The following is a 26,306-nucleotide window of genomic DNA, read 5'->3' as shown; positions in this document are numbered from 1 at the left end:
CCAGAACAAAGCACTCCGCATAGTTGCGGGCGCGATGTCCACGACAAACATAATATGTCTCCATATTGAACTAAATCTGCCTCTACTTGTACAGCGTCGGAAATACCAGCTCCTTCGGTTTTTCGCTCGGTCGTGTTCCTTCCCCTCTCACCACACATATAAAATACTAAATAACCGTTACACTGAAGATCTGCAGCCGACTGCTCCTCAAAGACGCTTCCTGGTTATCGCCTCTCGAATTCAAATGGTACTCAACGTCTTTCGAATATCCCATCCGAACATCATGCCCTCACCTCCACTTTCCTCTTTCTTCTTACAACAAATCAAGCATATCGATTTCCTATTTACCGATAAAAAGACAAAAATTACAAAAGAGGAAGCACAACAGCTGTTCTTTGAATACAAAGAAGAACATCAGGCAGACGCATATATTTATACCGATGGTTCACGGAAAGACGGACACTCTGCCGCAGCTATAACTTCGCAAAATTATGAAAAAACAAACAGACTTCACGACAGCCACAGCATATTCAGCGCTGAATTGATAGCGATTAGTTCAGCTCTTAAATATATTGCAAGCAAACATTTTCAGAAAGCAGTGATATGCACAGACTCGGCTTCCTCTGTTAGGACTCTGACGACAAGAAAAACGGAAACACATCCTTTGGTATACAAAATAAAAAAGCAGCTGATTGCTCTACAGAAAGAAAAGAAAGAAGTAAGAATCCTCTGGATCCCCGCACATATGGGGATCCAAGGTAACGAACGGGCAGATAACCTTGCCAAAACTGGACTCCTCTTCTCGTCTCGAAATCATCTTCCTCTTCCAGTTATAGATTTCATCAACCATATTTACGTCTCCTTTATGCAACTTCGACAAAGAGACTGGGACACAATCAAACATCCACATCTCTATCCGATTAAACCATCAATTTCCCATTTCTCTTCTTCAAATCAACCTACAAGACAAAAAGAAACCGTGCTGGCCAGACTGAGGCTAGGACACACGTATCTTACACACTCGCATATATACGACCGTGTACCACCTCCAATATGTCACTATTGCCCCACACATCCAAGATACACAATACAACACTTCATACTCCACTGCCCACGCCTACAGCACCACAGAAGACACATTATAAGACACATTACCACACATGGCCTCAGTCTGGATTTGCCAACTATCCTTGGCGACCATCATCCAGAGCTTCATGATTTGCTTTTTATCTTTCTCCAGGAGGCACGTGTTATTAACAGCATATAGAAACCACCTCACTGAGACAAAAGGAACCCCGAGCACGGGCATGAGTGGGCGCCGTGGGGACGATAGTAACGCGGCGCCCAGTTCCTTACTCGTACAACCTAAATCCCGGTCGTTTATTTACATTTTCCTTTTGATTGCATCGTGTGCTCGCGCTCTAGCCATTGATGTTTCTTGCACTGTGTAACTGGCATGTGTAACTGGCGGCCCCCTATTGCGCTCTCCGACCCGCTAAGGCGGAGTCGTTGAGAGCCAACGCCGACTGGCAGCCAAGGTGTTTACGCCTGTGGTCGCCGGGCGCCCCTCCCCAGCACGGGGCCGTCATTATCCCTTCCCTTTTACCTCCTACACATTAGATTAAACAACTGTAGGGGTTTTTTCCCCGCGCTCTTTGGCTTCAGCGCGGGGTTTTCCCCTTTGCAATAGGCGTCAGGTTTTTTGTTATTTAGGACTTTTTCCCTGACCAATACACCCCACACCAGTACACTGACACCTTACACAAGTGTATGAATATGTGATGTAAATAAATATTACCGTTTCTTCATCTGTGTTTTGTTCCGGCCTTTTCGGCACTTCGGCAAAAGTAAGTTCCCCCATTAGATTTGCTCACACACACTAAGGATAGGCTCCCACGTTGCTATTGCTTCCGGGTTCACATAAACCGGCTTAACGTAAAACTTTGTTCCTGGCCAAAATTGCCAGATGTAATGACCCCCGGCTCCAGACTGGCTTTAGGCTGGCGGAGCAAAAAAAAAAAAAAGCTACGTATTCATAACAGGGGCGGATCCAGGAAAACTCCAAGGGGAGGGTCATGAATCGAAGTGGTGCCCCTACCTATACCCAAAATTAAAAACTCAACGGATTTCGTCCACTTCATTTTGGTGGTGCCCCCATTTTCAGTTTTTTTCTTTTTATTTTTTATTTTTAGTCAGTATCTTAAAGGAAATAGTTCACTTTCACGAAATTATATTTTTTGCAATGGATTTATGATTTTTTATGTTCAAAATGATCAGCAAAGAAAATAAAACCTTTTTATAACAAAATGTTATTTTCTATATTTTTGATATAGGAAGAACTTTTCAGTTTCTGTAAGGCACACGCGATCCAGTATGAAAAGAGCATGGGTCCCGAAAATTCTTCAGAAGCTAGAGAAATTATCGCGGCCACCGGCATTTGGGCGATCTGCTCATGCTTTTGTTACTGGAGCGCCTCTGAAGAATTTTCTGAATAATTTTCTTTTGTTACTGGAGCGTTTCTGAAGAATTTTCGGGACCCATGCTCGTTTCATACTGGATGCAAATATATGCAAGGCACACAACCTCAACGCAAGGCACCTTTTTCGGGACGAGAAATAGAATATCTTTGCCTAGGGTGATCGTTGGGCTGTAAAAGCTCCTGATTTATGCTCGTCTCAGCCCAAGCTACGGAACTGCTATTCCAGTTAAAAACCCATGTTAAAATGTGAACTATTTCCTTTAACTCTTAGCCACAACCACATTTACCAATTGTAAGCAAGTATATATGAATGTGCTATGTGTATATATGTTGTGGACGCTGAGTAGTGAGTACTTACCAGGAACGTTATCAGGTAAGCAAATCGTTGTCAGTCCGACGAACTTGACCCTGGCGTCTAAAGGGTCTGTCCTTGACACTTCAGGCTTGTCAGGGGCACCAAAGTCCTTCCAGGGACACCACAAACCTGTCAGGGGCACCTACGGCCTTGTAGGGGCGCCACAGGCCCGCCAGGGGCACCACAGGCCTGCCAGGAAGCAGGGGCACCACAGGTCTAGCAAGTATACACGACAGGCCTGTCAGGGGCACAACGGGCCTGTTGGGCCCATGAGCACCCCTAGGGGCAGGGGCACCACAGTCCTTCCAGGGGCACCGCAGGCCTGTGAGGGGCACCAGCGGCCTAGCAGGGGCACCAGTCAACACAGGCCTGCCAGGGGCACCACAGACCTGCCAGGGGCACCAGAGGCCTGCCAGGAGCACCACCGACCTCGCAGGGGTAACTTGGGCCTGTCAGGGCCCAGGGGCACCACGGGCCTGTCGAGAGGCACTTCAGGCTTTTCAGGGGCACCATAGTCCTCTCCGGGCGCAGGGGTAGCAGGGGCACCAGAGGCCTGCCAGGGGCACTACAGGCCTAGCAGCAAGGGCACCACTGGTCTATCAGGGGCACCACGAGCCTGTCATAGCCAGGCATCTCAGGCTTGTCAAGGCCCAGGGGCACCACAGGTCTGTGAGGGGCACCAGCGACCTAGCAGGGGCACCAGTCAACACAGGTCTGCCAGGGGCGCCACAGACCTGCCAGGGGCACCACAGACCTGCCAGAGGCACCAGAGGTCTGCCAGGGGCACCACCGGCCTCGCAGGGGCACCTTGGGCCTGTCAGGGGCACCACGGGCCTGCCGAGGGGCACTTCAGACTTTTCAGGGGCACCAGTCCTCTCCGGGCGCAGGGGTACCAGCGGCCTAGCAAGGGCACCAGAGGCCTGCCAGGGGCACCACAGGCCTAACAAGGGCACCACGGGCCTGTCAGGGGCACCTCAGGCTTGTCAGGGCCCAGGGACACCACAGTCCTTCCAAGGGCACCGCAAGCCTGTCAGGGGCACCAGAGGCCTGCCAGGGGCACCACAGGCCTATCAAGGGCACCACTGGCCTGTCAGGGGCATCTCAGGCTTGTCAGGGCCCAGGGGCACCACAGTCCTTCCAGGGGCATTACAAGCCTGTCAGGAGCACCAGAGGCCTAGCAATGGCACCACAGGCCTGCCATGGACACCACAGGCCTGTCAGGGGCACCACCGGCCTTGCAGGGGCGCCTCAGGCCTGTCAGGGGCACCACGTCCCTGCCGGGGACACTTCAGGCTTGTCAGGGGCGTTACAGTCCTGTCAGGGCCCAGGGGCACCAGGCCCGTGGTGTCCCTGCTAGGCCTGTGGTGCCCCTGGCGGTCCTGTGGTGCCCCTGTCAGGACTGTGATTCCCCTGATAGGCCGGTGGTGCCCCTGGCAGGTCTTTGGGCCCCCGGGCCTCAAGGGGGGGGGGCCATGACCCATGTGACCCCCCCCCCCTTGGATCCGCCCCTGATTCATAAATGGGTGGGCACAGTTTTATGTAAGCAGTTCTTATGCCTTGTTTATAGGTCACCTTCTAAGAAAGGTTACCTAGAAATGCACAAGCGAATTCAGAAATATATGACCACAATGAATTTGAGGCCATGCATGGTCATCAAATTTCATGACCATATTTCTGAAAGGTATGCTACAGACGCCGAAGCATGCCGACTATAACCGTTGAAGTGGAATGTATTTAACCCACCAACATTACCTTACGTTTTGTCGTTACTTTAACTTGAGGTCGAACCCAACCATCTGACCTTACACACAGGAACGCCTGACATTTCGTCCGTTTAATTGCACTCAGTTGCAGGGAAACATTCCGGAGGCCATCTTCTCCAGAGAGCAGCTGCAGATTACTGATGAGGTCGATTGCAGGCTTTTACGGACACATTTTGGAGGTTTTCTCACGAGTCATGGACATCGATCGATCGACAGCCTTGCGAACGGTATTCGTGTGTGTGCAGATACGAACAGGATGTGAACGCCTGGAAATGCCACCAAAACGTCCTCCAAATCACGTGGGAGAGCAGCGTCACTGGATCCGACTTTTCTTTTCGGTAGCCTGACATCAGCCCTGGCGATGTACGCAACGTGACTGCCGACTGGAGATAACAGAAGCATGATACTTTATATGGGAGGCCCAAGTATTCGTTCCCATGTGCAGAACTCTGAACAGTTCAATGCCACCACTCCGACCCGTTCGGCTCGACAAAATCTGCGCCAAACCACACCAAACGCCCGCTAAACGTACAAAATATGTATTGCTGTTTGCGTTCGCTCGCCCCCAGCCTTCTCAGTGACTCGTGTTATTTCTCGGCGCAGCCGGCACTTCACTCTCCATTATGCCTCACATTAGCTGCTCGGGCTACCAAATACCAAATAAGCGTGTCGCCAGACAGTAGGAGTAAGCACCGATCTCGTTTACCTTACGCCGGTCGGTAGTAAACTCGCATATCTCCGAGACAGAGGTGGAGCAGGGACTGAGGTGCCTCCGGCGGCGGCTCGACCGACCGCTGACCGCTCTCCCTTCGACACGTAACTGCCATGAGGGGGACGCGACACCGTAAAGACACGCCGTGACACGTTGTAGCGCTTGTGACAAGTCTGTGACACTTGTGACACAGAGAGAGGCGCGGGGAGTTTAGCGGCGCTGAACACTGAACAGTGAACACCTGCCCGTGACGGCCAGCTAGGGCCCGCTCGGGGATGGCACACCCCTCTCCCACACTGGGCCCACGCACGCCCAGTCCCCGACGAACACACTAATAATAATATTTAATGCACTTTGGCCGCAGCGACCTCGTCAATCTCATAAGCTAAGGCACGATAAAAGGCACACAGTTCGCGAGCGGTGTCCGGCGGTTCTGGCCTCGAACACGTAAAACGTATGTCATCACTCGCGGTCGTTACACACACGCATACACACGCTTACAAACACAAACACACATAAGGACCGACAGAACAGCGAGTCGCCGTCTGCGCTATCAAAACGGCTGAGTGTTCCGTCCGCCCACTGCGCGGTCCAGCCTGGCTGGGAACTGTCTGCCTGCCGCCGGGCCGGCGGGCGGTGTGCCACCTCTCATAGGTAGGTCCTCGTCTGGCGGGGGTTTTCTCCGAGCAGTGCGTGTCACTGGTAGGTGGACGCGGTGCGACCGATCACCTCTAGCCACCGCTCCAGCGTGTAGCGGCTCTCGGCGCGGAAGAAGTAGATGTGCTGCTTGAACTGCAGCTTGAACACGTGCTCCTTGTGGATGTTGTCGGTGGCCGCCGGCTCCGAGACGACGTAACCCAGCAGGGGGAGCGAGGTCAGCGGGCACTCGTCCTGAGGGAGGGGGGGGGGTCGAGGCAGGTCAGCGGACACTCGTTCTGAGGAAGGGGGTAATAAGGCAGCGGGCACTCATCCTGGGGAAGGGGGTAATAAGTCAGCGGGCACTCGTCGTGAGGAGGAAGGAGAGAAGTCAGCGGGCACTCGACCTGGGGATCGTGGGAGGTCAGCGAGCACTCGTCCTTGGAGGAGGGAGGGAGAGGTCAGCGTACACCTGGGGGAGGGGTACAGAGGTCAGCGGCACTTGTCCCTGGGTGAAGTGATGTCAGCGGAGACCCGTCTTGGGGATGGAAGCAGTAAGGTAACGTCTGGTCAAGGCGAGTCGACCAGCTCGACTTGTGTTCAGTATGCGCATCTACAAGACTAGAAATGAAACGGTCGTTAACGACTAACGCCAAACAGGTTACACGAACAGACATATGAACATGCTGGCAAACGGAAGCCAGCCATGTAATAGACTAGAAACAGTTCAAGCGAGTTCAGTTAGTCATTCAATACCGTCTCTCGAACTAAAAATGCAACATATGTTCTGGTCACTACTCTCTAGCAGCACTATCATCTGCGTGTTGCAAGTGGTCCCTCGCCTAAATTGTGCCAGTGACGTCAAAGACTGACGCAGCGGGATATGACGAACATGGAGATGAAAGATAGGATAATTGTGACGCACAACTCACAAATCTTTCTCCAGCAGAATACAAATCCGGGCTAGTACGCAATAACTAGCGACTTGTATGTTGGATCTTAAATTCCTTGTTTATCAGAGGACACTACGGATGACCGATATACTTCCCGGCCAATGTACGCCCGATGAAAAGCCCCAAAGTGGAGGGCCACGACTGTGGGGGTCACAGCTCGCCTCCCTCGGGCTCCCGCGGGGTTTTCCTCTCCTCTGTATTCCTTCTCCCGGCTCTTTCCCCGCTCAGACGGCGTCAGTGACGGTGGCCGACCGTGACACAAACGAAGCTAGGATAACAAACAGTCGGCCAGTGCCGCCACTGCGCAGGTCACCGCGTGGGATGGCTCGCTGCACTTGCTTCCCTCCCCAACCAGACGTGACATCATGACGAAGTGCGACCTAGAGATGACCTATCGATTGTGGATATTGTGACCGCAGACTGAACTGCGACCTTGAATAAGATTACGAATATGACACGGCTCTGAGGTAAATGTGAATATCACCACCCAGGATTACCTCATGCCATCTCAGCGACTGTATGTAACTATCTTGTAACACTCAAGACTAACTGACTCAGACTAAATGAAGTGTGGCCTGTGTGCAGTGTCTCAAAATATATTGCGTTGGGTGGGAACCAGCATCCAAACGCAAATCATGTTACACTCAATGACCAATTTCTAAGAGGATCACTCCTAATTTTTCCGAGAAATGCATTTGCATTGAAGGTCGTTTCGCATCCTACATTTTCCACTTTTGTATATAAAGCAGTGCAATTGATCTTTTTCCTCACTCTTTTTTAGCCTTATCTGACCGTCGAATTACCACTCTCATCCCCTTTTTGGAGGCATTTTCCCTCCTACATGTAGCGTTCTGTTATTGTCGGGTTCTGTTAGTGTTCCGTTATTGGTGCCTGTCGACCCAGTGTGGCCTGACCGTGCCCGGGGGCGAAATGAGCGCGATCCCACTGACCCGGTCTGAGGGAATAAACCAGTTGGGCCCGAGCCAAGCCAGCGTGTGGAGTGCGAGCGGAGCGAAGCGGAACACCACACTACACTGCAGCTAAAAAAGGACACTACTTGTGTGTGTCGATAAAGACACAGCACCGCCACCCTCATCTGACACCCAACAGCATCGCCCCCATCCAACAGTGTTGCAACCAACACCCACCAACCGAGTCCCACACGCCACAACACCGCGCAATGCAGCTCCCAGCTGCCCTAAGAGGCCGCGGCGTGCCGTACCAGGACCCACCGCCGCCGCCCTGCCACCCTCTCCGCAGCGCGACAGCCCGGCGCCGGGCCGTCGGTCATCGGTGTATGCCTTACTTCTCCTGCCGTTCTCATCACACTGAACTACGCAGCAAGGAGTGCCAGAAGAGCGCCGGAGCGACGCAGTGGGGAGCGCCGGGACTTTCCACTGTCGGTCTGCGCTGTCAGTTGCGTTACGATCGCTTCACCTCGCTGGCTCTTCATAAACGTCGCAAAGACAGTGCATATCCATGGTAGAGCCATGGTTAGAATAGGGTAAGTCATGTGAGCACAAGGCAAGCACACAGCCACTAAACTCAATAGCGGGTACTGGAACAGAGAGAAGCTCTGACGTCCCCCGGAGCGAGGTTTAAAATCTCTGACCGGATATGTCGTCGGCCGGAGCCGCGCAGGCTGCCACCGTCCGTCCACTCGCCGGTGATAGCGCCACGGTCACACACACCGCCACTGGAGCGTCCGGACGTCCGGTGGGACCGACAGGAACGGCCGGGGAGGGGCGGACTTCCTCCACAGTGCGGCGCACAATGTGTGGTCCAGAGAGGACCGGAGGATGTGCAGGTGTCCGTAATACAGGGACGTTATGGCGAATACGGGTCGGCGTCGGGCCGGCTGGAGACTCGTTTGAGTTCGGGGACGTTCTAGAACCCATAACATCTCCATATGGGGATGGTCGGCACTACACTAAGCTAATAAACCGCCTCCCTGTATTGAAAGTAGTACTGAATAAGGATAGACGTGTGATGACGCTCTCAGCTCAACATACGTTACCAGTCCTGCTTTAGAGAGCATCATTCAGAAACACCCACCCACGTCGCACGTCCCCACCCCAGCTGTGACACCGTGAGCCGTCTCCAGAGTTTCGGACAGACCTCTGGTTCACCTCGCCTGGCACGGACCGAGCGCACACCGGCGAGATGATCTCACCGGCCCAAAGCCGCCGGAAGGATGACCGGTACCGATCAGCAGAACTGGACACACGGGTAGACCACTGGGCGGGTCATGGGTGGGTCTGCCGGTGAGTCTGTTACACCTGTCCGTGCTTCTATCCTCAGGATACTGAAATCCTTTTCCTCCACGCCGCAACCCCCCTCCGGGCTGGACAGGCAACTTTATCTCATGCGGGCTGCTCCCTTGGAGCGGCACCGCTGCTCCCGAGGGAGCGCACCCCGTAGCCGGGTGCAGTGCCTTGGGGCTGGGTGGCCTGTCCTCTGGACGGGCTCAGCCCCGGCGACTCACTAGGGTGCCTGCCCAGACCAATGTCTCCCCCTAATTCCTATCATCCTTCCGGCTCTGCAATGGTCTTGTCGACCTAACCCAACAAAACAAACAACAAAAATGAGACTGTTACACCAGAGTTCGATAGGTGCAGTAGACAACCGCAACTCGGTCAGCCGAGCCCTGCCTCCACTCCTGCACGGGAAGGTGCTAACCACCCAGCCCGGTACCGACACCACGTCACCGGAACTGAGGAGCCACTGTGGGGAGTGTCTGTAGCCGGCGGCCCGGGGTCGGACCGTACCGTCACTGCAATGTGTGGGCGGAGTGGCCACAATCCGTGGGTGTGCCGGGGAGTGGATACGGCCGGGAGACACGCGTGGGGTGAGTAACCCCGCAGACCGCGGCGAGGAGCGGTCCGGCGGCCGGACGCTGCACCGCTCAGTTCCTCCGCTGTGTGGGTGGGTATGCCCGCAGCGTGCGATACCACACGGCTAGCAGTCAGCATGTGTGGGCGGGTCGAACCGCCCGAGACCGGTGTTTGTACTCATCTGTCCGGTACCGGTGATAAGACCCCCGGGACCTGTGGTGGTGTGGCAGACTCGTCACACACCGTGCCACCGCAGGCGCCAAGTCAATTCACAGCCGGTGACGGATGAGACGAGAGCGTCACGGGCAGCGTCACGGACGGTTATGTCACCTCCCCTGGGACCAATGCTCAGCGCCACGTCACGCCTCCCCCGTCACGTTACCGCCCCGGTTAACTGTAAACTCGCGCCCTGCCATGGACACTACTGTCGCGTACCATTTTCCTTTCAAAAGTGCGGTGTCGCAACCAGACATGGTTTGTAAAAAAAAAAAAAAACGAAGTTCAAGCGCTTGAGCCCATAACAACCTTGATTCTTGATTCTAATCGGACAACTTTTCATAGTGGACCACCCAGCGGTGAACCCAAAAAGAACTTCCCTGGCGACAAACTGTACCACAAACTGCGCAACTCGACCTCACTCACAGCCCATTCATTCATTCAGTCCACCCTTCTGAGGCCTGAGCAGTGACTGATGGCCAGCACAGCCCTGGTCGGTAATGTCTATGGCGCCGGTAGGACACCATCAACACTGTGGAGTGACCGCTAACAACCTGGGCGACAGACTGGCCCTAATCACCGGCGTCAGCGCCATTGTGTCAATAAACCGACCGACCCACCTCCGTCGGTACTGGGTAGGGAGGCGGTAGATCACGGGAGCGGGCGACGAGATGGTCCTGCAAGTCAGCGACATGTGCAGTTTACGAGCGGGGAGCAGTGGGGATGAAGGCGAGAAGAGTGGTCGCATCGGATATTATGATGCATGATTGTTTGTGAGCGTGGGACAGGAAAGGGAGAGGAGGATATCTAAGAGAGACATCTGGAATGGGAGTTCGACGTTGGGCTGGTCACCGATCTAAGCGGTAAGGCAGGAGCGAGGATCAATTCCAGTGTTTATAGATAAAAGGTGTGGCCGGGAGAGCGTTACACAATCGGCAGGCACACATAGAGCAACTACTCAGTCATCGAGTTGGTAGTCGCATACGGCCGGTCAGCTTACACAAACGATGACCACGCAGAAACCTCTAGTTACAGACGAGTCAGTTATCATAGATACAAATGGCGAGTTCTTAGTTTCATAGAAACCTCATAGTTACAGAGTTGCGTCAGTGACATGGGCGTGTTATACGATCGGCAGTCACGCAAGGGGAACCTCTATTCATTAGATTCTGGTAACAGACAGCCGCACATGCAGACACTGCAGAATAATCGATTGTGTTGGAAGCATGACCCAGAGCACATTACACCTGACACACAGGCAGCGACGGTCAGTTTGTTGAGAAACACCAGACCCTATCTCATCACAGACAGGCAGACACAACAAACCACCCCATACACCCACTTCAAACACCACGCAGTCACGCACCAAGTGTGAAGTGTACACTACGGTGAGCTGCACCATACAGAGGGCGGCGGCAGTGGAAGGGGACGTCCCGATCCGAACGGGGTGACGGTACCACAGCGGAACGCAAACACTGAACATGTACCGGTGGAGGATGAACAAAGGGTGGAGGACGGGTGGAAATCACCGGGCCACACCCCGGCAGGTCTGGGGGCGTGGAGCTTGACACGGGAGGTCATAGTCGTGGTGGTCAGAGCGTTGAGGGGACTTCACTGGTGAAAAACACAGAGGTGGGTGTCAACTAGATGGGGGGGGGGGGGGGCAACAATATAGGGGCTGGAAAAAGACGTTTATCACAGTCTCAAATGCGATAGCTGCTACAGCGAGGGGCGGCAATGAGAGGCCAGCAAAGAAGGGTGAGCATGTCAACCAAGGACAGATAATCTCAGTAAGTGGGACAGAGTATGAAGGGTACAGCGCCGATGAGACAGAACAAACATTTTGCATTTCTCCCTAAAAAAAAAAAAATATGGAAAGTAACCAAAGTCGAAGTGAAATATAACACAATACGTCATCGTCAGGGAGACAACAAATGTGAATTAATGCAACTGGACTGAAGTAAATCACAGCAAAGCTACCGGTCATGGCCAATATATGTTAGAATAATTAGTCACCATCGACACCACAGAAGCCTGCAGAGTTCCTAGCTCCAAAGCATCGTCGCTGACGGAGGAACAGCCCGTCACCAGCGGATAAGGCAGGAGTGAAGACAGAGGATGGAGGATAGCGTCAGCGGTGTTCGTTTTTCTCTGGGATACAGCTAGAGCGGGGCGATAGTAGGGAATACAAGACACAATAGGCGCCAGGGTTCACCATAGCTCAGAGGCCAGTTTCACCAATAAAAAACAGACGACTGCGATTATTTTTTGACAAAACGATAGTCTCAAAATGTCATTTACTGCTAAAAATACTAATCGCTGACTTGAAAAATGTAATAACGTAGCTTTTAAGTGTTATATTATTTGGTCAGCAATTACTTTTTCCACCGGTAAATAGGATTTATAGACTATCGTTTTGTCAAAAAATAATCGCAGCCGTCTGTTTTTTATTGGTGAAACTGGCCTCAGAACAGCTGAACGGTGTACACTGCACAGGTGGCGCTACCATCCTGGTATTCGACGATAAACTCGGACCCGACTGCACCCCATTGTCCGGAGAAATCGTACCGACCTCTCTGGCATGCCTAACCGCTACCCACTACCCAGTAAGCCACCGCACGAACTACACAGCATTATTTACCCAAATGACTGACAGAAAAGAGGACACATGAGTTTCTAAGGCAATTTTTGTTTGTTTTTCGGTTGTATGTTTGTTTGTTATTTTTTTTTCGTAGGGAGACATCTTGCCGAAAGATAACAACCAAGTACAGTAGGTCGCAATGCAAAAACGTAAGTACGCACAGTTGGGAGATGGTATGTGCTTTGGACTTTGTGCATATTCTTTTGCACGAGTAAGGTGAGTAAAAGAATGGGGATATGACTCGGCGTGACCGTAAAAGTTTCCATACTACCTCCATATTTTTTTATCTTGCATCATACCTCCGGCACTATCCTCCCCACCTTTCCCGGCTCTCCCCAGCAGTGGCGCCTCACCTGGAAGGTCTTATAGAAGTAGAGGCAGAAGTTGGTGAGCACCACCCACAGTTTCTGCCAGCCATCCGAGTTTTTGAACTTCCTGAGCAGGTAGCCGCTGAGCTGGCCGTGTACGGCCGCCGCCGTGTGCGCCATGCTGACCGAGATGCCGCGGTGCCAGCACACGTGCGGACTGCGGTTACTGCGCCAGTTGGGCTGCCGCTCGGACGGCGCTCCCAGAGGCGTGCCGCCGTCCTCCGCAGAGAGACCGCACATTATCTCATCGGAGGAGCCTGCCGGGGAGGGTAAGGTCAGGTCAGGGCCGGGGACTGTCTCCTCCGCCGAGAGACCGCACATGATCTCATCGGAGGAACCTGTGGGGGAGGGGGAGGTCAGGTCAGGTCTGGGGAACTGTCTCCCCCGCAGAGAGACCGCACATGATCTCGTCAGAGAAGCCTGTGGGGGCGAGTTTAGGTTAGATCAGAGGGACGCTCTCCAGCTCAGATGGACTGGACGTCAGAGGAGCCTGTCGGGGTCTAGTCAGGTCAGATCAGATCGAACGACCACCCGCTGTTCAGCGACCCCAGTTCATGACCAGCCCTCACCTCCAACGCACGTCAGTTCTAACCTCTATCCAAGGTCGCCCGTGGCCTCTGTCCCAGCCCGCGGTCAATCGGGACGTCACAAACCATCAGCTAGTCTAGCCTCTACCCATCCCTGATGCCCAAACCTGACCGGGTACGCTCAGCACCATCGGCCAGCATATGCGGCCAGCACCACCGTCCCATACGCAGTGCCGAGATCGGCAGCAGCGCCGACGCCAACAAACAATCAGAGCCGACCGGTGGACAGACGCCGTCCCATCCGCCGGTGGTCGGCCAGGTCACAAGCTCACTGCTGTCACCGTCCAGTGATGGCAGCGGCAGTGATAACCGGAGACGGGCGGTGACAGGATGAGCAAGGTCGAGCCACCGACGGCAGCCGTCAGTTAGAGATGCTGTGATAACATGTATACGCCACTGCGTAGTGACCTACTATGGGCAGCAGTGGCAGGAAAATATAATAGACGATGTGATAACATTACCGTGCTACGCAGCGACCTTCAACGGGAAGGGGCGGGAACACAGTGATGATGTCTCACTTCTGTCTACGGTGTCATAGCACTACCGCACTACGCAGCAGCGTTATGAGGGAAGGGATGGGAGGGAACATCCTGACAGGTGTCTTTCTACGGCCCACGAATTAATGATACGATCTAACATTACCCAACTGCGCAGCGACCTGCTATGGGCACCGATGGGATGCGTTTGTATAGTCGGTCAAATATGTATCTTTCCCGGCCGGCCCTCCCCAAGCTGGGCAGGTCGGTAACTTGGCTGAATCCGCCGGCCGCTGCGAGTACTACGGAGGGGAGGGGACAGGTTGTGCGGTTGCCGCGTCGGCCAATGAGCGCGGACCTGGCGAGCGGGCTGGGGCAACGGCGTGTTGACCTAGTATGGTCAAAGGTTCATGCCCTGCGGGTATGGTGTGCGGCCAGCTGGCCCACTGATTGAGCCACAGCACCGGGTCGCGGAAAGGTTTCGATAGGTATCTGAATTGGAGAGTGGAGACCGTTAGCTTGAACTTGAGTGTAGTCGCTCTAGGTTTGAGATGCCGTATCACTGCACCGTTTTTGAAAAGGGGAGAATTATTCAGTTGAGTGATGAGGGTAGAACGGTTGCAGAAATCTTTAGGAGGGTTGGTTTAGGAGGTTGTTTTAGGAGGGGGCGGTTTTACGCCCCCCCCCCCGTCTAACTCGACTCCTGAGCGTCGTAGAGACAAGCGGTAGGCGGCGTTCGAAAGAGCGATAAAAAACGTTTTTACTTCTGATACTTTTTCTTAAATAGCTTTTGATCCAGACAAGATAAAGGATCGATTCGAACGTCATCGTTCTTAGCTTGTCAAAGCGCATCGAAAGCTATATCATGTGACCTCGAAAGGTCAAGTTGAAAATTTGACCTAAGGTCAAGGTCATGACCTGACTGAAATAGGTCATGTTGCATATCATTCGATCCGCATTGATCAGACAAACATGATAAACGTCGAACGGAGTCTCTATTTCTATTCACTCAAAAGTTATTGCAGAAAACCCCCGCTGGTGACCTCAGGTGACCTCGGATGACCTAGCGACACCTTCCAAAGGTCACCGGTGACATCTTTCGGTAGAATGACCACCAGGGACCTGCAACACCATGATCCTGAATATATTGTGTGGATCGGGTGGCATTCAGATGAAGTTGAAATTTATCCCATTGACTTATAATGGGGAGGTTGTGAGATTGACCTGACCTTAGGTCATAGATAAAAAAATCCGAGACATACATTTTGTGGATATTGTCACCCTTACTAACTCCTGAAAGTTTCATATCGATCGGTCAACAGTTGTAGCTTTGGTGCAAGTTCAAACTTTTTGTGACGTTAGGTCACTCAAACCGACCTGTTGACCTGACCTTAAGTCATATAAGGTCAAAATTCGCACACAGTATGCGCAATAGATGGAAAAACAGGTATGCAAAATTTGGTGGCGCTGCACGCCGCCGTTTTTCGGCTATCTGCGAAAAACCTGGGGGGGGGGCGCAAATCGCCCCCCCCCCCCCGGCCCGGCGCAGGTTAAGATTTTCAGTAGATATGGCTTAACGCTTTCCCGTTAATGCCAAAAAAAAATGAAAAAAGTTTTTGCTTTATCAAAAAATAACCGGTCATAATTCGATTAAATATTTCTCTTGCGCTAATCATCATATCACCAAGCATTCAATCGTATCAAGAGCAACCATCTTAATTTTTAGGTCAGCGACCCCTGTTGAAACACCAGCTAATCCTTTGATAGCTCATAGCACTCAGTCTACAATTTACACGGCGCATGAAAGCACAGCCATCATTAGACCATCGCGCTGCCCTCACATTCGTTAGATTCCTAACGCATCCGCTTGCTCGCCTCTCCCGGCCAGACCCGCCGGAGCACCCGGCGGCGAGGCCGTCCAGTGCTGGTCTGCGGTCACTCTCCAGCCGGCCGCTGTGTAGCTCCGCCCCTCCGCGCGTGACGTCACAGGGCCGCCAGAGCCGCCAGGGCAGCTGGGGTGTGGGCTCAGCCAACTATCGAATCCAGACCGTAGCGCCACTTGGCGGCCGGGAAAGATACATATTTGACCGACTATACAGGCACTGGCATTGTGTAGGAGAACATCGTAGAAAAAAAACTTAACGTTGATTCATCTGTGACAAAAGACCCCCGAAAATACTGTCCCAATAGACTTCAATGTAACCTAGTGCTGGAAACCGAGTCAAGAGCTTAGTTGGTGCACGCAGACTGTGAACCTATTTTCCACACTAAGACTGTGAAAAGTCCACAAGGTCACAGGTCAGAAAAGACAACTAAAGACGCTCCGATCGCGTCGTATCGTATGCATGCGGTACTTATAAAGACGGGCAGTAGGCTCGAACTGAAAAGGTGAACACACTCCACCGGTAATAAACCCTAATTCGTGGAGATTCCCAACCTATACCAGATTAATTCACTTCGTTCCAGGCGTGCGCCTCTTCGCGAGCGGTACGTACTACAGGCGGGCAGCAGGCTGGAGCTGAGCGGCGCTGTGGTGTCCGGCTGGGCCATCGCCGACTCTATGGACGTCCGCAGGTCACGCAGCCAGGCGTCCCGCTCCTCGGCACAGCTGGCGGCGATCACCAGCGCCCTGGGAAGAGGCGTACCGCGGGGTCAGAGAGGTCATAGGGTACCAACAGGGATTAGCGCTGAAAGACAGAGTCACAAGGATCAGAGGGCGGTACCGATCATACCAGGGCTGACCTAGTCACTACTGCTCAGTAGTCAGCCACAGCTCAAACACTACGTTCTCACCGCAATGACTAGTGATTAAGTTACACATACGAAGAAGCAGCAGTAGCTGCCGACTACACAACAACCGCCAGGTCCAAAATGGTACGCAATAAAAAGAAAGTGCATGGAAAATTGAGCTTACGCCTCACATGTGTATTGTGTATGCAAGTTCACCAAGTTCTCCTAGCATGTAAGTTACCATATACTGCGGCCCATGAATGCTCCACAACGATACATTCCCCTCGAAACAGGTTGGCAATCGATTACATTGCAATTTCACAGTCCCATTGCCCTCTGACGACCAGCATGTTCTTCCAAACACCACCACTGTATCGGTGCGGTCCGACACAACCATGATGACAAGGTACGCCATCTATCGACTATCCATTTCAACCAACAGGCCACCGCCATCCCCACCCTCCCTCTCCTGTCTCTACACACCCCAGGCCACTGCAGCCATCAGGACGAACCTGTTCCCGCCGAAGATGGTGAAGCAGTTGGCGATGCCCAGCTGCGAGTCGGTCTGTTCGACAGACACGCCCCGCAGAGGCAGCTGGCCGTGCACCTTGAACTGCGGCACCGGACTGGTGGTGCGAGACGTGTACACCAGCACGTCTGAGAACTGGGGGAGAGGGGGGGGGACAGTTAGAAGGATATACAGCGAACAAAGTGAACTGTGGCACCGGACTGGTGGTGCGAGGGGTGTACACCAGCACGTCTGAGAACTGGGGGAGACAGGGTGATTGTCAGAGACACAGAGGGGACAAGGAAGGTGTCAGAGGGACACAAAGGCATACAGGACAAGCGGAGAATGGAAGTGGGATACATCCTAGTGAGTAAAGCGTAAGCCAGAGCTGGAAAATTATTTCATCTGATGACAGGGGAATGCGGGGATTCAGCTTACAACCGATCATATATTTTAGTGAACGTTCATTATTTTTGCTTTAATTCAATCGCATTTCATTAATGAGCATGTCTATTAATCCCACGGAAACCTGTCTAAAAAGTTAGGGTTTAGCCATGAAACCCCGCCTGGATTTAGCTAAGCCCTGCCAAATCAATACATGTTAGACCCTAAATGGTCGCAATGGAGCCTCAGGCCCACCCTGCCCCGTTATTCGGCCGGTCGGCTCACCAGGAAGAACATGCGGTGCTGGTATCCCTTTTTGCTGAGTTTCTGCAGACAGCCCTCGCGCACGAAGCGCCTACCGACGGCCTCTGCGCCTGCCAGCAGCGCGTCGCAGCCGACCAGGTCGCGCTGCAGCTCCATCAGCTTAACGCGGTTGTCGGAGATCAGCAGGCGCGGCTGGAGCCGCTCGGTGAGCTGCGAGAGCTCCTGGAGCAGCGCCGCCGCCTCGCCGGCGTCCCGCTCGCCGGGCTTGTACTGAGGCGCCAGCTCTGACGGACGGGAGGGGGTGGGGTGTCAGGGGAGCCGGGGCACAGTGACGCGCATCAAAGAACGGATTACACATCAATACCACCGACTAAGCCATAGACTAGATGGCTACATTACATATCACTAGCTCATACCATAGTCACGTACTTAGCCACACCAGTCGATAGACAGTAAAGACTTAAACCTTCCAATTGCTGAAAACTACTGTACTAGGTGAGCATCATAATGTGAGTGAAGCCCGTGTCACACAGAGCTTGCAGGCACTCTGGTGCTGACCGGGACCGGGGCGAGGAGGGGGTGTCCCTGATATAACTAGCAGCCTGAAATAACTGAGATCACTAGATCACTATTACCAATTGTGCACCACTGACTTGTGAGGAGGGTGTGCAGATGGAGGACCCGCTGCAGGGGCTTCAGCACCAGGGCCGCCACCGGTAGGTAGCACACCTTCTGCATCTCAAAGTCGCGGTACATCTGTGAGCATAACACAGACGAGCGGTTAGCAGAGGGACTCGGTCAGATCATGGGCACACACAGTCTACGTGGCAAGAAGAGAGGCGACAGGTCATCACAGGAGAGCAAAAGAATAGCACCAGGGTCACGATAGGGAAGGAAAAGGGAGCAGGCCAGTCAGGGCCAGATCAACAAGGGAAGGGACCATAGCTATGTCCCTTGTTTTAGCCAAATGTCAGCTGCAAATAGCAGACATTTCTAGGACCAATCAACCACCATCAGCTTGTCAATACCTGATTAACGGCAGGCATCGAAATTAAACCAACCGTTCTCTATACACCCTGGCACCAAAGACCACGGGAGCACGTCCGTCCTGCTCGAACACCCCTGCTGGCGATACCTCCCTCAGTCCGCTCGGCGGTCGAACTAACCTGTTTGAACGTCTCGTTGGTGCGGTACTCGCGCTCTATGGTCTCCAGGGCCTGCAGGTAGCAGTCGATGTAGGGCAGGTACACGTCGCTCAGGTTAGCCTGCAGCAGGACATCACAGAGCCGCGGCGGCGGCGACAGGCCGTCCGCCGGGCTGCTCTGCTCCCTGGGTACACAGAGACATACATATAGTAACATACTACCACCATACCTCACCCATCACAGGCCGTCCGACGGCTGCTCTGCTCCCTGAAAACACAGAGGCATACATACTAGTCAGACACTACCGCCATACCTCACCCATCACAGGCCGTCCGACGGCTGCTCTGCTCCCTGTGAACGCAGAGGCATACATAGTCAGACACTACCATCATACCTCACCCATCACAGGCCGTCCGACGGCTGCTCTGCTCCCTGTGAACGCAGAGGCATACATAGTCAGACACTACCATCATACCTCACCCATCACAGGCCGTCCGACGGCTGCTCTGCTCCCTGTGAACGCAGAGGCATACATAGTCAGACACTACCATCATACCTCACCCATCACAGGCCGTCCGACGGCTGCTCTGCTCCCTGTGAACGCAGAGGCATACATAGTCAGACACTACCATCATACCTCACCCATCACAGGCCGTCCGACGGCTGCTCTGCTCCCTGTGAACGCAGAGGCATACATAGTCAGACACTACCATCATACCTCACCCATCACAGGCCGTCCGACGGCTGCTCTGCTCCCTGTGAACGCAGAGGCATACATAGTCAGACACTACCATCATACCTCACCCATCACAGGCCGTCCGACGGCTGCTCTGCTCCCTGTGAACGCAGAGGCATACATAGTCAGACACTACCATCATACCTCACCCATCACAGGCCGTCCGACGGCTGCTCTGCTCCCTGTGAACGCAGAGGCATACATAGTCAGACACTACCATCATACCTCACCCATCACAGGCCGTCCGACGGCTGCTCTGCTCCCTGTGAACGCAGAGGCATACATAGTCAGACACTACCATCATGCCTCACCCATCACAGGCCGTCCGACGGCTGCTCTGCTCCCTGTGAACGCAGAGGCATACATAGTCAGACACTACCACCATACCTCACCCATCACAGGCCGTCCGACGGCTGCTCTGCTCCCTGGGAACAAAACGGAGACAAATGCTATGCGATGCAGGGAAGAGACAACGAAATGGGGAACAAACTGTTTGCACCGAACGCGGAGATAAAAAGGACATTCTAATATAATCATAGGTTTACGCTCAAGTTTTATTCAAAGGATTAAAGACAACATTAAGTACGGGTTCCAACTACGATGGGTAAAGACATGATAGCAGGGCGAGGCACAGTGCGGCTACCCGCCATGCTATGGGGCCCAGCTGCTCAAGGTCCCGCACCAGCTGTACAGGGGTATTAGGTTAGGGTGCAGACCGGGTACAGACCGAGGCGCTGTCCCGGGCACAGTGTTGTCACTCACCACGCGATGAGGCGCTGCTCGAGGTCCCTCAGCAGCTGGACATGGGTACAGACCGGGATACAAGTTAGGGTACAGGCCTAAGTACATGACTGTAGTATCGCGCGGCGGCCACTCACCAGGCGATGAGTCGCTGCTCGAGGTCCCTCAGCAGCTGGCTGTGTACCGTGTAGATGGGCTCTAGACGGACAAACAGCTGCGACAGCAGGCCGATGGGCACACCCGGCTGGGCCTCCACCGCCTCTCGGAACCACTGCCAGCAGCGGGGAAAGGCACCCGTCAGGCGGCTGCCAGCACACATACACGGGGCAGAACCACTGCGGCAAGACACATTGACTGAGGGCCCTCCCTGTCCCTCCCCTAGCTGGGCCCCCGAGTGCCTCACAGACACCATCAAGCTAACCACTAGGGTGGCACTAAAACGGGGCTAAAATTTCGTTTTGAGAATTTTCAACGGGACGGGCAGCCAATCTGTTCTACCACCCGAGAAAACGTTGTGTGTAAAATATTTTTGGAAAATATGTTTATTTAGTGGTAGCTCAACCAGGTCAAAGTTCACATTTTTGTGAAAAACACAATTTTGCCGAAATTTTAATTTCCACGTGTATTTCTGATGTTCGCAATGACATTGGACGCTGCCAAGACTTTATCGAAACGTTTCAGCACCTAAAGCTCAGATATATAGGTACATATGAGGCACATAATTCTTTTGAAGGTATGCATAACTTACTGCATAACTCCATGAAAAGAGAAAGCGGTATCATCCGTAATCAGCCAACACTTGTACACATCATTCGTCGGCTAGTCTTGCCTACTTAGAAGTTACAATCGCCTTGCGTATGTCAGAATACTTGCGTCTTTGCTCCTCGACGACCTACAAGAGGAGCTGCTGTTATCTTTATCCTTTGTGGGGGTCAGATCGATTTCCTGGCCATCAACAAAATGCCTCGTTCCGCGAAGTCGTAGAGGCGTGAAGAGACCTCATGTAGCGCATGGCGGCGTTGTAGAATGGCTTGACCTCCAAGGAATCAGATCCTTCAAGAGGAAGTCGGTGTCCATACCGAGGATGCTGAAGAAGCTTGTGAAGCCAGTTGTGATATGACGAAGTCTGCCGTGGACTTGCTAGAGACTGAAGCTATAGTAAGTTCAACGTGGGCTAGACGGGGGGAGGGGAGGGTTACTCGGCCCTCTCCTTCTCTCGTAACGATGCAGCCATCTCACGTTTAGTAGCAGCGATCGTAATCTCCTTCATTAGAAGTTGAGGGCGACCAGCCTCTCATTTAGATACCAGAGGTGACGGCTGAAGGCAATGGCTATCGTCTTGGACACCAATTCGAACACCAATTCGTCCAATTCGTACTCCAGGAGGGACTTGAGGAAGTCGAAATCTTGCGCTGGTGCAGACGCCAGAAGCGGTGCATTGAATCGAGCCGAAAACTACGTTGTTCCCACAAAGGTCACGATTTGTTGGAGGCTCTTCTTCTTAGACGTAGTGAGCCGGGATTGTGCTCGGAAGAGGTAAAACTTCATAGCGTAAATGGCATTGGTCAACCTGCAGCACACAAGGAGCATATCGAGGCGAGCGATCTTCATACCTCGTTTCGGAGCACCACCGAGGACAGTGATGGCCAGCTCCAGCATCTCACGGTACGACCGAACTGTGCAAGAGCATCACGCGGGTTGTGGAGGTGGGACATGTCAGTTTTGGAAGGTTTATGGCTTCGTTCCATCTAGCCGCCCACTTTTATGGAAGCGCTTAAACAAAACAACGTCTGGGCCGCTGGACGAGCCGAGGCAGGCTGAAAATGTCTTTATAGAACAAACTCGTAAATGTTGTGGCAAGTCAGGTGGAGCAAGTCCTGCTCAGTGCTCAAGCCGCTGCTTGATGATCGTGCAGGCTCCTGCATTGAGACCGGTGTTCGATGCACTTGTGTCAAAACTGAGCGCTTTCACTCAATCATTCAACTCTCACTCATCGAGGGATTCTTGAACAGCGTTTGCTGTGGCCTGTCAATTTGAGCCTGGCTAGCGAAAAATGTTCTGAAAAGGCTTAGCAAAACAGTCAACTTATCTTTTTCACGTGCACGTCTTCTCCCTGACATCACGAAGACACGGAGACCTGCCCTATGGCCGTACACTGGCAGTGTCCCCCTGCGCATCAGTAACCGGGGATACATCAGCAGAGTAAATGCGTATTACAAACGGATCACAATACTCAGCAAAGAAAAACCATTCCTGATACGCATTTATTTGCTCATGTAACCCCGGTAAGTGCCAGCAGTCTCGTGACCCTTCCCAACCATCGTAATACGAGAGAAGAGCTGAAGTTATGCGCCTGGCAGCGGGCTACCGTCACCGAACAAAATAAGCTAAACTACGCTGAACGGCCATTGGTTGAATCACGCATTGCGTCACAGCGCGTTTGCGGCGAGAAACACTGTGGTTATGAAACAAATAGAAAGGCATCTATCATTCATTTAAACGTATTGCAGCTCAAATATGACAATGCTTGGAAAGGCGCGACACACATCTGAATCCCCGTTCACAATATACGTTTTCTCAATATGTACCAAGTATGACCCCATTGAGCTACCTCTAAATATAAATAGTTTTTTTTTTATAAAATTTCATACAGATCATTTTTTCGTGAGGTAGAACAATATGGCTACCCTGTAGGAGTTCCCTACAGCCGCGCACACCTGCTGCGCATGTGTCGGTGCGACATTGCTTATGTATACTCGTATATCCGCGCACACACGCTGCGCATGTCTCACGTTGCTAGATAGACCGTCTAGCGCATGCGCGTAGTTTTAGTATACCGTCTAACGTCCGTGTGTGCTGTACATTAGTAAAATCTGAAATTTGTAAATACACTCTTCTACTCATCAAACCAAGGCTTTGGAGGAAGACGGAAGAAGCGAGGGCGACATGAAGAGCCCTGGTGGCTCACCGAGTGCTCGGAACGGAACACGTTTCCCGATCACCACGATCGGATGACTGTAAACTGGGACGACCGTCTTCCCAAAGTTTACACTGGTGACCCCGACGTGATCCGTGCTACTCGTGGACCACACCATGGAGTCGAGCGAAGCCACCCGGCTGCACACCGCTCCTCCCGCAACCAGCTTCAGCTCGCCGGCACCCGAACCCGAGGCAGCAGGTCGGCTCACAGCCCTGCTAGCCACCATCGCGACCCTCATCGTCCGAGTACAGCAAATGGAGGCCACCCAGCGTCGACTCAAAGGCGCAGCATCGCAACTTGGCCGAAGCCAGCATCAACGACGCCATGAAAACCGCCCTCTAAAGCCAGCGCATCCGTCAACCTACGAGATCTGCTGGTACCACCAGCGCTTCGGTGCCAGAGCGCGTCGCTGCAAAGCGCCGTGCAGTTTCTCCCACCGCAACAAAGGTCGACATCGCAGCCGTCAGACGCCTCGCCCGTCACGCCCTCCGACGCCGACGTACCCAGACAGCTCTGTCTGCTGGTACCACCAGCGTTTCGGCAACAAGGCCCGCCGCTGCGAGCCTCCGTGCAGCCGGTCGAAAGCATCTGCCGCAACACTTCTCTTCGTGCGGAACACGAAGACTGCCAAACAGCAACGGATCGACGCTGACGCCTCACTCAAAGCATCTCCTCGCGGCAACCTACCGAAGCGACCGACGCCGACGCCAGCTCCACCCAACAAGCAGCCGGTGGCCGCCAGCGCACCAATCAGCAACATCGACCACTGTGAGCCTGCGTCTCCGGAAGAGACGCCACACCTACCTGCGCAGCAATCTCCTGCCTCTGCGACTCTGCCACCATCAGCTGCCCGGTCGGACGGCCTGGAGCTGATGCTGCCACAAGACACGCCGCCTGCAGAACAACCATCTCCAAGAGCAGCAGCACCGGGACCAGCTCCACCGCGATCTATCTTGCGCTCTCGCATCGATCGCGACGTTCGATCCCCACAGCGATCTCGACGCGTCACGTTCGCGACCCGTCTAGGGAGGGGGTAGTGTAGGAGTTCCCTACAGCCGCGCACACCTGCTGCGCATGTGTCGGTGCGACATTGCTTATGTATACTCGTATATCCGCGCACACACGCTGCGCATGTCTCACGTTGCTAGATAGACCGTCTAGCGCATGCGCGTAGTTTTAGTATACCGTCTAACGTCCGTGTGTGCTGTACATTAGTAAAATCTGAAATTTGTAAATACACTCTTCTACTCATCAAACCAAGGCTTTGGAGGAAGACGGAAGAAGCGAGGGCGACATGAAGAGCCCTGGTGGCTCACCGAGTGCTCGGAACGGAACACGTTTCCCGATCACCACGATCGGATGACTGTAAACTGGGACGACCGTCTTCCCAAAGTTTACAACCCGTCCCGGTCGAAATTAAAAAAGTCGAAATTAAGTGCCACCCTACTAACCACCCACCGCGGGATTCATCAATCCAGGCAACCATACGCCCCCTCTCCAACAGCCCAGCAACGCCTCCCCCCATTCGCAGCCCGCACCCTCGTCGGTCCAAACCCTCGCCATCCGCACTCCTCACCACGTGCAGTATCCGCAGGTCGGTGCGGTACGTCCTCTCGGTGCTCAGCATCTCCTTGGCGATGAAGAAGGCCCGGTCGGCCGGGATACGGCGCGGCTTCCGGCGGATTTCCGGCGGCGCCGGCTGGCCGTTCTCCACCGGAAGTGGTGCGGTTCCGGTGCCGTTCAGGCGCGGCTCGGGGAGCGGCGGTGGCGGCGGGGAGACGGTCGCCGGCGGCGGCGGGGGCGGCGGCGGCGGCGGCGGCTCGTCGGGTTCCGAGCCGCCCTCGTTGACCGAGAGCACGGGCAGGGTGCCGTCGTCTGTAGGGGTAAACCGAGGTCAGAAGGCGCAGATACACCGGGAGAACAGGGCACGTTCTCTGTAGGCTATACAATGACAAAATATTACCTTTACTGTTGATAAGTAATCGGAGATGAATAAACCAAGTAATTAACTAGCATTATGGCAGTTGTGAACTGGAAAACATTATGTGACATGCAAATATGGATAAACACGGTAACATGAGCAATGAACATCAGACATGCTGCTGCAGAAGAAACAATAATGAAAACATACACGTGAAGATAAAAACGTTTGAATGAGACGTGCAATACAACAATCATCTTATAACGGCTGTACAACAAATAAAAACAAACAAAACAATGCACGTTTAAACGTGCGGGTCGAGTCTTGAAACATTCATCATGGTGATGTCATCTATGACAAAATTATCATCAACTCGCAAAAATAACGATATGGAGCAGTAAATAAAGATTAAAAACACTGAAAGTCATAAAGATACTGATAAAAAACAGCCACTTGCTGTGCTGCACAAAACCGGTGCACCCATATGTGCCAACCAAGTCTGCGGGGCCTTCGGTAGGCTGCATGGGCCGCAGCTTCACTACGTAACAAAACGTAACAGCTTTTGTCGTGAAAACTGAACTGAATGGAACGAAAGGGAGGCGCGAGCGGCGATATTCCCGAGACCGCCGTGAGATGAAGCCCGCCGGCTGGACGTAGCGTGGGCTGACCCCGCCACAGATAAGACAAGCAGGCAGGCGCGCCGACCGGCAGTCATGCCAAATCGATCACAAACGTGATCGAACAAAGTACATGGAGCGTGCGGCAGGCCACATACACCGATATGGATAGAGCGGAGCCTCACCTTCAGACAGTTCAAACTGTGCGTGTCCTCGCAGCTTTGGAAAGCTGATACACTCATACATACTCGCCCTCGCGG

General features: G+C 53.3%; 1 protein-coding gene across 2 annotated transcripts in view; it reads right to left on the bottom strand.

Annotated features, from left to right (window-relative positions):
• Positions 1 to 5,120: 5,120 nt before the first annotated feature.
• LOC122381719 (FERM, ARHGEF and pleckstrin domain-containing protein 1-like) overlaps positions 5,121 to 26,306 on the bottom strand; it is a 57,092-nt gene continuing 35,906 nt past the window's right edge. For both annotated transcript variants that reach the window (XM_043366211.1, XM_043366212.1), the window contains exons 11-19: positions 25,085 to 25,383; positions 20,666 to 20,799; positions 19,073 to 19,235; positions 18,560 to 18,662; positions 17,928 to 18,190; positions 17,263 to 17,414; positions 16,516 to 16,649; positions 12,943 to 13,214; positions 5,121 to 6,200 (exon numbers count right to left, since the gene is read on the bottom strand). In XM_043366211.1, the coding sequence (XP_043222146.1) occupies positions 6,006 to 6,200; positions 12,943 to 13,214; positions 16,516 to 16,649; positions 17,263 to 17,414; positions 17,928 to 18,190; positions 18,560 to 18,662; positions 19,073 to 19,235; positions 20,666 to 20,799; positions 25,085 to 25,383 (1,715 nt within the window). In that variant the 3' untranslated portion in view covers positions 5,121 to 6,005. The remainder of the gene's footprint in view (positions 6,201 to 12,942; positions 13,215 to 16,515; positions 16,650 to 17,262; positions 17,415 to 17,927; positions 18,191 to 18,559; positions 18,663 to 19,072; positions 19,236 to 20,665; positions 20,800 to 25,084; positions 25,384 to 26,306) is intronic.

The sequence above is a fragment of the Amphibalanus amphitrite genome, unplaced genomic scaffold (assembly GCF_019059575.1).
Source record: "Amphibalanus amphitrite isolate SeventyFive unplaced genomic scaffold, NRLGWU_Aamphi_draft 000126F_arrow, whole genome shotgun sequence".
Lineage (NCBI taxonomy): Eukaryota > Metazoa > Arthropoda > Thecostraca > Balanomorpha > Balanidae > Amphibalanus > Amphibalanus amphitrite.
Note: the sequence above shows the minus strand (reverse complement) of the source record. Positions and strands in the feature narration are given on the sequence as shown.